This window comes from Chiloscyllium punctatum, chromosome 19 (genome assembly GCF_047496795.1).
Source record: "Chiloscyllium punctatum isolate Juve2018m chromosome 19, sChiPun1.3, whole genome shotgun sequence".
Taxonomy (NCBI): Eukaryota; Metazoa; Chordata; class Chondrichthyes; order Orectolobiformes; family Hemiscylliidae; genus Chiloscyllium; species Chiloscyllium punctatum.
The window spans coordinates 46,796,938-46,812,522 of record NC_092757.1 but is presented as its reverse complement, the minus strand read 5'-3'; the positions used below and the strand labels follow the sequence as shown (position 1 = coordinate 46,812,522).

Genomic DNA, 15,585 nt, shown 5'->3' with positions numbered 1-15,585 from the left:
CCATTATTTTTGCTTCATCATTCAATGAGATCATAGCTGACATGTTTTATTTTCTCTGCCCCCTTAAGCCCCTTGTTGATCAAAAAAAACTACCCAACTCCGTCTTGAATAAGTTTAAAGACCCAGGCTCCAATGCTTTTCAGGGAAAAGAATTCCAACGACTAACAGTCTGAGAGAGATTTATTTTCTTCTCTGTTTTTAATGGGAGACTCTTTTTAGTTTTAGACTGTACCCACAGTTCTAGATTCCATCTGAGGAAAAACATCCTCAGCATCTTTCCTGTCAAATCCCACTAGAATGTTGTAGACGCTTTCGAATCAACCTGTTCAGAGGTATTCTTACACATCTGTGGTCAGGTGGGATTTGAACCCAGGCTTCTTGCTCAGGACTGTCCTGGCCTCTGCAGTCACGGCACCACAAGGCTCCTGCATAGTATGCAGGATGTTTGAATAAGATCAAATCTCATTTTCCTAAACTTCAGAAGTAAAAGGCCCAATCTCTCTCCCTTTCCTTACAGATTTCCCAAAAATTAGCCGGGTGAACCTTTTGAACTGCTTCCAGTGCAAGTCCATTATCATACAGATGTTAATAAGTCCAAATATTAAAACTATATTACAGTCAAACTGCATTAATGATAAACTTCTGTAACTCCTATTTTCCTCCTTTTATTTGGCGATTTGCGGATTTGACTATTTACGTTTTTGTTTGGAGCTAGGAGGGCCCTTCATTGTGAGAGCCGGGGAATATTGGATCACAATGTGATGAATTAATTCTGTATATCTCTCCTATATGTCATGATTGTACATTGTGCTACAGGAAAGTCTCTAAACGTCTTGTACAGTTGTCTCAGTCTTCCCCAATTTAAAACTCCATTCCCTATTCAATGCTGACCAACTTTTCCGACTACTTTCTCAATTATGATTCATGTAATAGATCACCCAGAGCCTTCTGTACCACAGCATGCTGTGACCCCTCTCTATTTACAGAATATTTTCCTTTTCTATTAGCTTTACCGAAATGAGCAACCTTTCAGTTTCCTGTATACTTCTGCAAGTTTATACACAGTTATTTAACCTGTCTATAACCCTTTATACTCTGTGATCCTCTTCACAACTTGCTTCCCTATCTACCTTTGTGCTGTCAGCAAATTTGGCTACAATGCAGTTGATCCCTTGAACATCATTGTGGTTGTGGAAGTCCTTCATCTCAGGTCCAGGAGTCCCTCAGGGTAGCGTTGAGAGTCTCTTGCTGGAAAAGCACAGCCTGACTTGGAAATATAAGGCCGTTCCTTCAGAGTCATTGGGTCAAAATCCTGGAATTCCCTCCCTACCGGCATTACGGGTCAAGCAAGTGGACTGCAAAGCAGCTCACCGTCACCTTCTCGAGGGCAACTAGGGATGGGCTATCGGTGCTGGCCAGCCAGCGACGCCCAAGTCCCACAAATGAGTAAAAAAAAAAGTTCTGCATCTTTTCAGTATGTATATACATTTTAACCTTTCACTTTGTTACATAAGGGTGCTTCTTGAAATAGTGAAAAAGCTTTGTTTCAATTCTGATTTAAAAGCTTGGTGGTGAGAACTTGGAGAAATCAGAGGAGCCAGTGTTTCTCAGGATGTGGAGCATGGAGTCTACTCACAACTACGAAAACAACAGTCACGAGACAACGGTCTTTGTTTGTCCAGGTGCAACATCTTTTGAAGTGGAGTTTGATGAAAAGTGTGAAACAGAGAAAAGGTATTGTCCAGTTTCAAGCAATGAGATGCTATCAATGATATTGTGAGGAATGGTTTATTTTTAGTTGGCGGGGAAAAGAGAGAGAGAGAGAACAAGAGAAAAGAGTTGGTGTACCAATGTGCTCCTTACACTCATTCTTTCCAATAAAATCAAGAGCTTTAAAGAAGGGGATAGGAAAAGCCTAAGGGAAAACAATCTGATTATATTTGGTCTCTAATCTGCTGTGTCTGCTTCTTCATGCCCTTCAATCTCTGTTATAGAATGGGCATTGCAGCAGTGAAGGAGTCCATTCAGCCTATCCGGTCATGCTGGATCTCCGTGAAAGACCACCTCACCTAATGTCACTCCCATGGTTTGTCTCTGTAATCTTTGATTTTTCTTCCCCATCAGATGATTATCCAGTTCTATTCCAGCCATCTCAATTAAATCTGCCTACACGGTACTCACATTCCAGATTCCGATCACTCAGTTTATGAAACTGTTCTTCCTCCTGTTGCAATTGTTGAGTTGCCAATCAGAACAGTTTCTCCCTATCTACTATGTTCAGAATCTTCATAATTTTGAGGAACTCTATCAACTTGCTCTTAATTTTCTCTAATTATCCACTTAACTGAAATTCCTTACCCCTGAAGCCATTCCTTTGGATCTGTGGGCCAAGCTTTGGCAAACGTATATTGTAGAAAAACGTCTAATTGTCTATTTTGGTCGGAAGAATAAAAATAAAGCATGATCCGTTAAATGGTGCAAAGTTGCAGAGCTCTGAGACACAGGGATCTGGATGTCCTCGTGCATGAATCGCAGAAGGTTAGCATGCAGGTGCAGCAAGTAATTAGGAAAGCTACTAGAATGTTATTGTGTATCACAAGGCAAATTAATTACAAGAGTACGGAGGTTTTGCTTCAGATGCAGTCTACTGCTGAGACCACATCTGGAGTATTGTGCACAGTATTGTCATCAAGGGTGTAAATATTTTGGTGACACTACAGAGATGGTTTACTAAACTACTATCTGGGATGAGGACTGATTTATGGGGAAAGGCTCGACAAGCTTGCGTCGCTAGAGTTTAGAACAGTCAGAGATGACTGAATTGAAATACGCAAGCTGCCGAGGAGCCATATCTGGTCCAGTATGGAGAGGTTGTTTCCTCTTGTGGGAAAACTTAGAACGAGGGATAACATTTTGCAACTCTGTGGTCACTGCTTCAAAACTGGAATGTGAAGGTGGCGTCTTTGGACCCCTTTTTGAATAGGTGACGGTTGCAAAATCCTTGTTTTTAAGGCAGGGCTGCATTGACTGTTGTCAAGCAAAGGATAAACGGTTATTCAGTTGACAGGGTTGTGGATTTGAAGATCCAAGCAAATCAGCTCTGATCTTTCTGAATGGGAGAGCAGGGTTGAGAGGCTGAATGACCTACTGCTGTTTTGTATATTTGTATAATCAAATTCTGCGCCAGACTTAGTGCACCTTCCTTGTTTTGTACAGTGTGCTATTATTAATCACTTTTTCAACCTGCCCTGTCAGCTCCAGTGATTTGACCATGTGTACCCCAGATCCAGCTGCTTCTCCATCATCTCTTAAAGCTGTACCCTTTATTTTCTATTGTTTTTCTTTTTACCAACCGACTTGTTTGTTCACTTTGAAAAGCTAACTCTGCTCGGTTGAGTCTTGTCTTACGTTTTAGCTACGTCGCCTTCAATTTTAATTGTTCACAATCATGAAGCAATGCCTATTGATTAACTTGTCAGTCGCCCTTTTAGTAATCTTGAAAGTCTCAGTTTGGCCACCTCGGCTGCCAAAGAGCCAAACTTTCCGTTGGATCTTAATTCCAGAATTATTGTGGCCCTTTTCCTCTGCCCTCTGAAGGACAGGACATGCTGCTTTTATCCTCCATGTGTAATGGTTCTTATCCAGATTTGTAGCTGAGATGTTTGTTTAGCTGAGTGGTATGATTTAGAGGTGGAATATTTAAATGTAGAATAATTGTACCAATCAGCACCCTATACACAACATGACATGAAACTTGTCAGTACTTAAATAGCTCACTCATGAAACTTTTCTCAAAGGTATGATTATTTGGAATTTACGGACTCTAGAGGAGTGAAAGTGCGTTACGATGGAAAGGTTGGAACAGAGAAATGGCCAAAGGTAAGACTTTTGCCAACAGGTTTTACTTCTCAAAGATCTTATTTATACTTCACACTTGTTCCTAGGTCTGGGAAAACATGGTCTTCCAGTATCGCACTGGGACTTAAATATCTAATTTAGGACAAGATGTTGTGTTGGGTTGAGATGATTCTTGGAGGGACCAGCAGTTAGATGTTAGCAGTTAGTTAATTCTGTGTCTGCTACTTTGGTAGGTGTAGAAATTAAAATTCTTGAGAGCTTTGCATTCTTGTTCATATTCCTCGTTGTATATTAAAGAGTTACGCAAAGGCAAGACCATTAATCCACGCTGCTCATGTTGATGTGAAATCTTGATAATCCACACTCATCATTTATTCTCTTTGTGGAAACTAGGTTAAATTCTTTTCCTGCCCATTTCTGAGGGAAAGCAGTATCTGACAAGCTTGTGATTCAGGCAAATATGATCATTCAACAAAATCCAAGTACCTTATACAATCATAGATTCCCAACAGTGTGGAAGCAGGCCATTCGGATCATCGAGTCCATACCAACCCTCCAAAGAGCATTCCACCCAGACCCTTAGCTCATGTAACGAAGATGACAATTTTTTCTGAGGTTCCTTTTGTCCATAAATGAAAATGGTGTGTTTTGTACCCTGGTGCCCTGTCACTTTGTGTTATTGCATACTTTGCATTGGGTACATAATTACTCCCAAATGATTTAATTTCCATCACTGAGATTCTGGCATATTGATAGGTGTCCTGGAGTCATGGAGATTAGTGCAAAGTTTTGTTTTGGGCATCTGTGTTGGTATAGAATTGAACTGCTCATAAGCAAATGTGTCACTGATGCCTGGGGAAAGTAGCTGAACTCAACAGTTAGTTAATGTAGAATAATCAGGAGTGATGACCATCCTTATTCCTTTGTATGGGCTCCAGATCAAAGCTGGAATTTTATTTTAAATTGCTAGGTGTTTTTGTTTGTTTACAAATCTGTTTTTTAAAAAAAAAGTGGTCTTTCAGTTCAGCAAATTTTTTTTATTTATGTCTGTAATTGAAATCTGTACATTTCTTGGAAATTTTTATAAGATTTCAATATTTCCCAAGGATCCAGCTGTCCTCTGGAGTTCAGTCAAGATCTCAGTGAGAACATCACAGGAGCAGTATTTCATTCTGGTTATGAATAACTTTCTACCATACATCTTTTTTTGTAGTCAGTGACGTTTAAATCTGGCCCACGGCTGCAGTTTCTGTTCCACTCTGACAACTGCAACAATGAATGGGGATACAAGTTCATAGCCAAAGCATACGGCCTGCCAGATGTGCGGGTACCTTGGGTTGCAGATCTACAGCTTCTGGTGTCACGGCTGATGGGCTGCCTTGCCTCCCGAGCACTGTCTTTAAATTCAGCCTGCGGTAAGATTTGTTGTTCTCCCTAATTTTAAGAGTGCCTGTAGTTCGATGTTAGGTAGTTAACTGGTTGCTTGAGTGTTGTATCACGTTTTTAAACTTGGACAACTTTTATTCCACATGACCTGTATAGACAGAGTGGGGTGTTCATCTTAGTTCAAATTGCTAAGAAATGAAAGACTAATGTTTAGTCCACTGTGGCTTAAAGCTCGACTGTGTCTGCCTTCTAATTCCTTGTCTGACTTGAGAAAATTTCTATTTTTTTTTGTCTATATTGTTTTACAGTGTCAACTTTTGCACAGGTGAATGCCTTCCCTGCCTGCCTGCTATTCTGAGTTCATATTTCTGCTGTTTTGGCTGGATAATATGGTCCTTCTCTCCCTCTGCACTTCCACCCAGGCTTTGCTGGTTCATCTCAATGTAGGAACAAGTTACTACAAATGGTGGAATCTGTACTGAAAAGAACAAATGCTGGAGATCACAGCAGGTCAGACAGCATCCATCATCTAGATTCATGTTAGCTTGCTCTCTCTCTGCGGATGCAGTCTGGCCTGCTGTGATCTCCAGCATTTGTTGTTTTCTTTGCTGGTTCATGACAAATTTTACTGGTTGGATTGTTGGCTTCCAGAGCAGGGTGATGCCAACAGCGTGGGTTCAGTTCCCATCACCGGTTGGAGGTTACCACGAAGGGCTGTCCTTCACAACCTCTTCTGTTAACTGAGGTCTGCTGGCCCTCAGGTTAAATCACCACCAGTCGCTTCTCTCTAATGAGAGAGCAGCCCCTGTGGTCTGGTAATATTATGGCGACACAACGATAAACCCTAATGTTTGTAAACATAAAATACAAGCCTACTTAAAATACCTTTACAGATTTCCAGTGGATTTGCACATTCTGCGTAGTAATGTAGATCTACACTGCTGGTGTTCAGCCATTTTCCAATAAATCATAACTAATTAAACTTATATTCTAATGAGTATACTGGTTGAGTGGTTCTCTTAACGTGTTTCATGATTGTTGTGACAGTTACACAGAGAATGACCAAGTCAAGCACGGCAGGACCAGGGAGTGAAATATAGGCCTTGATGCTTTCCCTGTTTATCCCCCACTGCTGTCCTTAACCCTCAGCAACTTTAGCTGAGTCCATTTGCAATGCACTTTGGGCCCTGTAGATGGGGTAGTGCAGCACAGAGGGGAAGGGCATTCAAGCCTAGTCTGCAGTAGTTGTTTCACAGTTGTCCAGTCAGTCCTACCACAGCTGTCCCACTTTTTCCTTCCTTTTTTTTGGATTTCTTCTCCCAGGTATTTATACCGTTTTCTTAGCCACCACAATACAGGGAGGATTCCAAATCCTAACCATTGTTCTGTAAAATGTTTCCTTGTGTTCCTTCTGATTCTTTTCCCAATCAACTTAAGAAATTAAATCTGAGCCATCCTTCAGCCATTGGAAGCCACTTTCATTCTGTTGAAATCCGTACTAATTTAGTGTCACTCCGTCAAATCCTGCTATAGCCTCCTTGGCTTTTAGGAAAGCAAATGCAGCTCATCTCTCATCTCGAGGAAATATTTTTAAAATTTTCTTGAAAACCTTCACATCCTTCTGGTGCCAAGAAGTAGAGCCATAGTCAGTGTTTTATATGGTTTCAGCCAAACTCTTCACTTTTGCATTCTGTATCTCTCTTTATAAAACTCATCAGATGTATAGGTTTCAATATGATGCACTTTACAAATAGGGGAATTACACACAACTTGATCATTCATAGAACACAGAGCAATACAGTACATGCCCTTTGGCCCTCGATGTGCTGACTTTTTCTCCTACTCAAAGAACAAAGAAAATTTACAGCCCAGGAACAGGCCCTCTGGCCCTCCAAGCCTGAGCCGATCCAAATCCACTGTCTAAACCTGTCTCCCAATTCCTAAACATCTGTATCCCTCTGCTCCCCACCTGCTCATGCATCTGTCCTGACACACCCTAAATGAATCTACCATGCCTGCCTCTACTACCTCTGCTGGCAATGCATTCCAGGCACCTACCACCCTCTGTGTAAAGTACATGCCACGTATATTACCCCTTAAACTTTTCACCTCTCGCCTTGAACGCGTGAGCTTTTGTTATTGAATTCCTCACCCTGGGAAAAGCTTATCTCTATCCACCCTGTCTATACCCTTCCTGATTTTTGTACACCTCAATCAGGTCCCTCCTCAATCTCCTTTTTTCTAATGAAAGCAATCCTAACCTACTCAAACTCTCTTCGTAGCTAGCATCTTCCGTACCAGGCAACATCCTCATAAATCTTCTCTGCACCCTCTCCAAAGTGTCCACATCCTTTTGGTAATGTGGCGACCAGAACTGTACACAGTCTTGTAAATGCGGCCGAACCAATGTCTTGTACAATTTTAACATGACCTGCCAGCTCTTATACTCCATACTCTGTCCGATGAAGGCAAGCATACCATATGCCTGCTTGACCACTCTATCCACCTGAGCAGCCACCTTCAGGGTACAACAGACCCAAACTCCCAGATCTCTCTGCTCATCAAGTTTTCCCAAGGCTCTTCCATTTACAGTATAGTTGGCTAGAGAATTAGACTTCCCAAAATGCATAACCTCACATTTGCCTGGATTGAACTCCATCTTCCAACTCTCCAGTCTATGTATATTCTCCTGTATTCTTTGACAGTCCCAATGCTTTCTGCAACTCCACCAATCTTCGTGTCGTCTGCAAACTTACTGATCATACCAACAATGCCCTCTTCCAGATCATTGATGTATATCACAAACAACAGTGGCCCCAACACTGATCCCTGTGGAACACCACTGGTCACCTTTCTCTATTTCGAGAAACTCCCTTCATCTACTACTGTCTCTTGTTGCTCAACCAGTTCTTTATCCACCTAGCCAGAACACCCTGCACACACCATGTGACTTCACTTTCTCTATTAGTTTACCATGGGGGGTCAAAGATCAAATGAACCTACAAAGCCTTCATTGTACTATGTTCCATGAGCCTATCCAAGAGTCGTTTAAATGTCCCTAATGTATCTGACTCTACTACTACTGCTGGCAGTGCATTCCACCCACCCACCACTCTGTGTAAAGAACCTACCTCTGACATCTCCCCTAAACCTTCCTCCAGTCACCTTAAATTTATGCCTCCTCATGATAGACATTTCTGCCCTGGGAAAAAGTCTCTGACCATCCACTCTAGTTGTGTCTCTCATCATTTTGTACACCTCTAATAAGTACCTCTTATCCTCCTTCACTCCAATGAGAAAAGTCCCAGCTCACTCAACCTTTCTCCATAAGACATGCCCTCCAGTCCAGGCAGCATCCTGGTAAATCTCCTCTAAAGCTTTCACATGCTCCCTACATTGAGGCGACTGGAACTGAACACAATATTCCAGTTGTGGTCTAATCAGTTCTTTATAGAGCGGCAGCATAACCTCGTAGCTCTTAAACTCAATCCCCCTGCTAATGAAAGCCAACACACCGTATGCCACCTTAACCCTATCAACCTGGCCTGCAACTTTGAGGGATCTCTGTTCTTTTTACACTACCAAGAATCCTGCCTTTAACCTTGTATTTTGCATTCAAATTCGACTTTCCAAAGTGAATCACTTTACACTTTTCCAGGTTGAACTCCATCTACCATTTATCAGTCCAGTTCTGCATCCTGTCAATGTCCAATTGCAACCTACAACAGCCCTCCACACTATCCACAACTCCACCAACCTTTGTGTCATCGGCACATACTAACCCACTCTTCCACTTCTTCATCTAAGTCATTTATAAAAATCACAAAGAGCAGAGGTCCCAGAGCCCATCCCTGTGAAACATCACTGGTCACTGAGCTCCAGGCTGAATATTTTCCATCTACTACCACCCTCTGTCATCCATGGGCCAGCCAATTCTGTATCCAGACAGCCAGATTTTCCTGTCTCCCATGCCTCCTCACTTTCTGAATGAGCCTACCATGGGGAACCTTATCAAATACCTTGCTAAAATCATATACACCAAATCCACTGCTCTACCTTCATCAGTGTGCTTTGTCACATTCTCAAAGAATTCGGGAAGGTTTGTGAGACATGACCTGCCCTCCTCTCAAAGCCATGCTGACTATCTCTAATCAAGCGATGGTTTAACAAGTAATCATAAACCCCCTCAGTCAGAATCCTCTCCAATACTTTGTCCACCACAGATGTAAGACTGACTGGACTGTAATTCCCAGAATTATCCCTATTCCCTTTCTTGAACAAGGGAATAACATTTGCCACCCTCCAGGCATCTGCCTCAGTGAGGCAAAGATCATTACCAATGCCGCTGTAATCTCTTCCCTCACTTCCTGTAGTAACCTTAGATATATTCCATCTGGCCCAGGTGACGTATCTGTCCTTATGTTTTTCAAAATATCTAGCACATCCACCTCCTCCTATACATCAACTTGTTTGAGCATATCCTCCTGTTTCACAGTGTCTTCCAAATGTCAAGGACCCTCTCAGCAGTGAATACTGAAGCAAAGTATTCATTAAGGATTTCTCCTACCGCCTCCGACTCCAGGTGCAAATTCCCTCCACTATCCCTGATTGGCCCTGCCATCACATAGGCCATCCTCTTGTTCCTCACCGAAGTATAGAACGCCTTTGGGTTTTCCTTAATCCTACCCGCTAAAGTGTTTTCATGCCCTCCCTCCTCGCTTTCCTAAGACCATTCTTCACTTCTCCCTGGCTACCTTGTAACATTTCAGCCCTGTCCAATCTTTGTCTCCTCAACCTTAAGCTTCCTTCCTTTTGTCTAGATGTTCCACATGCCTTGTCTCCCAAGGTTCCTTCACCCTACCATCCCTTCATTGCCTCAGTGGGACAGACATATCCAGTACTATCAGCAAGTGCTTCCTAAACAACTTCCACATTTCTGTCGTGCATTTACCTGGGAACATCTGTTCCCAATTTAGCCGCCCCAGTTCCTGCCTTGTATAAATAGCATTGTAATTCCCCCTTTTCCAATTCAGTAATTTTGTATGCCTCTCCAGGACTATTGTAAAGGTCAGGGAGTTGGTGATCATTATCACTGCTAAGCTCTTCCCCTGGGAGATGTGACACCTGCCAGACAATAGGAAATTACCTGGCACTGGATGGCATCAAGAATTGGGCACAGTTGGCCTTTTTTTATGCTGTGTGTCCCAGGCTTGGCAATGGGTAGAGTGGGTAGACCCCTAATGGAAACCTGTGGTATCCAGCAGATAACTGATGGTCACAACAGGAAGAAACGATATTTGAGCACTGCCATTGCCTTCAATTATTCACTCTTCTCTGGGGATGTCAAAGTTCCAGTTTACGTGTCTCAAATTTATGCCGATGCATGTTGCCTGAGTTGCCTCCTCTGATCCTGACCTCGGCAGGTTAAGGAGCGAAGGTCAACAGGATTCCAGTTGTTGGGGGACTCCCTGATGGAGTGAACTAGCAAATCTTTGGGCCTCAGTATCTTTCTTATTCAAGCTGAAAATACAGCAAGGAGTAGAAGGAGCAATGAGAACCTCCTTGTAGGATGAAAGCATTAGAAGTTGGTTTTTAAAGTGGTAACTGTGTCAAGAAGATGCTCTACTTCTTTTATGCAACAGCCTGGTTTATATATTCAAATCCTGTAGAAATCATTTTGATAGAGTTCTGGTCATCTTGCAGAAATCTTGCAGATCGTGGCTTTGAGTAGCAGGCAGCCCCCCTCCTTGCTTCCGACTCAGATGGTCATGAGTGCAAGTCCAACTCCGGAGACGTAAACTTGCAGCTATGTGCTGCCGTTATGCGCAGTACTGAGACTATTGTATTGTCAGTAGTGCCATCTTTTGCATGAGGCTGAGGTTCTGTCTGAGGTCCTATGCCAAGATTCCAATTTCTTATTCCGAGAGGCTCATCGCAGCCAACCTTTCTCCAAATAATATAGCAGTGACTGCTTTACTTCAGTGACTTAATAGCTTTGGGATATGTAGAGTTCAAAAAGAGGGTCAATCTTTTATATGTCTTCATTTACATTCATTTGGTAATTGAATCACTGCTCACAGCAATTACTCAGTGTTGCTAAAAACATTTTCATCTTGTATCTCTTTCTTTGTAAAGGATTACTTCCTGCAGTTGAGCTACCTGTAGAGAAAGTTGCATCTGTTGTGGAGTCTCATCTGTGGAAACCCATCCTGAGACACGGAACGTGTCCAGAGGGAGCGTTGGACAGCACATCACCACAAGAAATGGTAAAGATGAATTAAACGGTGTTTTTTTTTCTGAAACAGAAAATATTAACCTGATATCTTAGCCGCAAGTCCTAACTAAAGTTGCTGTCATGACTAAGTCAGAATGGGTGAGAGTTCAGTAAAATGTTAACTTATGTCCTTTACTTGACATTTTTGTAACTGACACAGTCTCAACATTAGCAAGGCAGGATTGGTTGTGCCTAATAATTTGGAAGTTAAGAAGTAACTTCTGAACGTAGGACTGCAGTCACATGTAGGCATTCTGCAGATTAGCCTTTGAGCTCAATTTGTTAACTTGCTATGGTGAGGTTTAGACTGTGTGCACTAAACTGCTAATCCGTATACACTATACCCTAAATTAGAGTATATAGTATATCACAAAGATGCAATCAGAATCTTAATGATACCTGTGATGAGATGTTTATTTTTCGCCTTTTGCAGCTTTATTTAAGGATTTATTTAACAATGTTAATGTCTATGAAAAGAATGTTGGAGAAATAATTCCCAATTGTCATTGGGAATATAGTTATAACTTCAGTTAGAAGCATTTCAATTCTTTGAAAGGAGTGAGTTACCTTGAAGAGATCAAGCTTATTTGCAAGAGAAATGTGCATAAATGTCAGACAACATATATTGAAGAAACTTGAAAATTAGGTGATAGTGAGAATCTGAGGATTGAGGTGTTTTCTGAACAGGGGAACAGATTTTAATAAGTTGACCAAAGAGAGGGAACTATTTGCTTTGGCGGCCAGCACAAAAACCAAGAAGGGAAGTTGGGTGGGTCAGTGATGGGAATGGGGCTGACTGAGTCACAGCTGAATGGGTCTGGAGAGGGTGGGGAATTTGAGAGTGAAAGTAGGCCGAGATGAGGGTTCAGGCTTAGACTCATGGGAAGAGTTGTTGAATTTGAATTTGAATTGAATTTATTGGCACGTGTATCAAGGAACAGTGAAAAACTTTGTCTTGCGAGCAATACACGCAGATCACAAAATTAAATAGCATAGATATGTAAATAATAGGTAAACAGAGGCAAAAAACCAAAACACAGGTACAGGCGAATGTTAAGATTTTGAGTCCCTTCAATATTCTAACAGCAGCAGTAGGGTAGAAACTGTTACAAAACTGGCTGGTGCATGTGTTCAGGCTTCTGTACCTTCTCCCCGATGGTAGAGGTTGTAGAAAAGCATTGCCAGGATGGGATGGATCTTTGAGAATGCAGGCGGGCTGGTAGGTGGATTCTATAGATGGGAGGTTGGCCTTTGTGATTGTCCGGGCCGAGTTCACCGCTCTCTGTAACCGTCTCCAATCTTGAATAGTACAGTTGCCATGCCAGTTGTGATGATACATCCAGACAGAATGCTCTCAATGGCGTACCTATAAAAGTTGGCAAGGGTATTTGCCCTCATACCAAACTTTCTCAGCTGCCTGAGGAAGAAGAGACTTTCTTGGACCTTGGTAACCAGTGCGTCCACATGAAGAGTCCAAGAAAGCTTGTTGATGACCATTCGCAGGAGCTTGACACTCTCTCCACTCGTTCCACTTCTGTGCTGTTAATGTGTAGGGGGGGGCATGAGTAACATCCTGCTGAAAGTCAAGAATGAGTTCCTTGGTTTTGCCAGCATTGAGCGCCAGATTGTTCTCAGTGCATCATTTTTCCAGGTCTTCCACCTTCCGTCTATAGTCTGTTTCGTCACCATCTGTGATTCGACCAACTATGGTGGTGTCATCAGCGAACTTGTAAATGGCATTGGTCTGGTATTTGGTGACTCAGTCATGAGTATACAGTGAGTACAGTAGGCAGCTGAGTACATACCCCTGGGGGGGGCTCCAGTGTTGAGTGTTAGTGAAGATGAAATATTGTCTCCAATCTACACTGAATGTGGCCTGTGGGCCAGGAAACTCAGGATAGATCTTTTGGCTGTTGAGTTAGCTGAATGAATTGTGTTCATCTTAGTGATGAATGAATCCAGTTTGAGGTGAAATTGGAACGGAAGTGGAGGAGGTATTTAAGGAACAGATTTAGAGTTCTTCAGGTGATGATCATACAATTGTTTTCACTAACTTAAAGTTTTACTTTTCTTAAAGCAGGATGTAAGTTTTGTTTAGTCCTCCACACCCCAATTTCTAGCGAAAATAGTGTTTCTTCAATCAGTGTCCAAAGGAAATAACGTTTTTTTTTGCACTTTGTGTATTGTGTATTGTAGGCCAAGAACGATGTTCATAAGTTCCTGATTCAGGTTGCTCTCTGGGATCCTTCTCAAGAGGATTCCTCTGACTCTCAGTCCGATCTAATTAAGAGACTTATAAGCCTATGCAAGAAACATTCGGCAAAGACGGAAGTAGTTAGTGGATTTGATCTTGGGTCAAAAGTTGATCAAGCTGTGAACTCAGTCTTTGCAGCCATGGTGTACCACAGCCCTGATCTTCACAGTGCACTGAGAACTTATGGTAAATTATACTTTTTTGGTTAAAAATCTATCAAAATTAATGAACGTATTTAATTTTGAGTTCATGTGTTGCATTGTAAAAGAATCCCTGGAAATGTTTAAATGTCACCGAATTTTCATAGGCTTCTTGAAGAAGCCACCTAAAGAAATTTGAACAAATTGTGATGTATGTTTGAAGAAGAAATGGAGTCCAACAGGAATCCAGCTGCTGCTCTTGTAGATCACTTGCTGAAATGCTGTGGATGTACCACAATTTTATCCTGTGTCAGTAAACTGCACGAAGTGCCTGGGAGCCCGTGTATAGTTCTTGGCAAATCCTGACCTATTTGGTTTGTGTCAGGAAGTAATCAAACTTCTTGATCTAACTTCTGCCACAATGAAGCTGCCTTCTGATTCTGCTCTGTGCTGCATCCAGCACCTGAAATGACCCCTGGTTATTTTTGATCTGACCAGTGCTCAGACTGCCTGTTATTTGAATGCTGCTTCCTCATTGCTGCTTTGCATTATTGGCTGTATTGAGTTTATAATGGCTTCCAGGTCTCACCAACTGCATCATGAGCTATTTTAATGTCATTGAAGTATTTGCAGAGCCTTATTTGCTCTTTGTATGGACAGTAGTTGACATTTTTTCTGCATCAAATTTCACTTACAATTATTCAATCGTATAGCATTGTGGTTCACCCCTTGGTCCACCTCAGATAATTTAATCAATTTTCATAGAATTTTTGATTCTAAGTCAGAAAGTAAAGCACTGGTGTTTTTAACCTGAGACTTGTCCCTTTTGTCTGTGGCTCAGTGACCTCCTGTCAGTCTGGGGACTGGGAAGTAAGCCACGTGTCAGAAACCTGAGCATTTAATCCGCCTGATTCTCAAGTGTCCTACTGAAGGAGCACTGCAATGTCGGACATTCGGGAATTACTAAACAAAGAGCAATTATAACCAATATTTATCAAAACAGATTAATTGGTCATTTATTAAAAAAACAGAAAATGCTGAGTAAACTTACTGGCAGCACCAGTGAACAAAGAAACAGTTAACCTTTCAAGTCAAAAGACTGCTCTTTGGAGCTGTTTGTGGCTGATTTTCAAATTCCACTCTGCCTGATCTTCTTAAAGCCCCTAACTTCTGCAGAAATCTATCCCAGCCTTGAACAACTGAACACCTGCAGCCCTCAAAGCTTTGACTGAAGAGGTTCCTTGTCCTCTCATTTTGAGACTATTACCCCTCATTCTGGACTCTGTAGGCAGGAACAGAGCCTTCCAGGGTTTCCATTATAGACCACTTGAGAAACTTGTGTTTCAGTGAGATCACCTCTCCTCCTTCTAAATACCAGAGAATATAACTCAATCAACTCAGTCTGTCAAACCTTTGATCTCAGGAATCAGAGTTGAAAAATGTGGTGCTGGAAAAACACAGCAGGCCAGGCTGCATCCGAGGAGCAGGAGAATTGACGTTTTGGGCATAAGCCCTTCTTCAGGAATAAGAAGGGCTTATGCCCGCAACGTCGATTCTCCTGCTCCTCGGATGCTGCCTGGCCTGCTGTGTTTTTCCAGCACCACATTTTTCAACTCTGGTCTCCAGCATCTGCAGTCCTCACTTTCTCCTAGTTGATCTCAGGAATCAACCTA

General features: G+C 42.1%; 1 protein-coding gene across 3 annotated transcripts in view; it reads left to right on the top strand.

The window, feature by feature from the left end:
- zzef1 (zinc finger, ZZ-type with EF hand domain 1) overlaps nt 1–15,585 on the top strand; it is a 244,983-nt gene that overhangs the window by 104,445 nt on the left and 124,953 nt on the right. For all 3 annotated transcript variants that reach the window (XM_072589324.1, XM_072589320.1, XM_072589323.1), the window contains exons 22-26: nt 1,565–1,734; nt 3,798–3,879; nt 5,072–5,273; nt 11,380–11,510; nt 13,715–13,958. In XM_072589324.1, the coding sequence (XP_072445425.1) occupies nt 1,565–1,734; nt 3,798–3,879; nt 5,072–5,273; nt 11,380–11,510; nt 13,715–13,958 (829 nt within the window). The remainder of the gene's footprint in view (nt 1–1,564; nt 1,735–3,797; nt 3,880–5,071; nt 5,274–11,379; nt 11,511–13,714; nt 13,959–15,585) is intronic.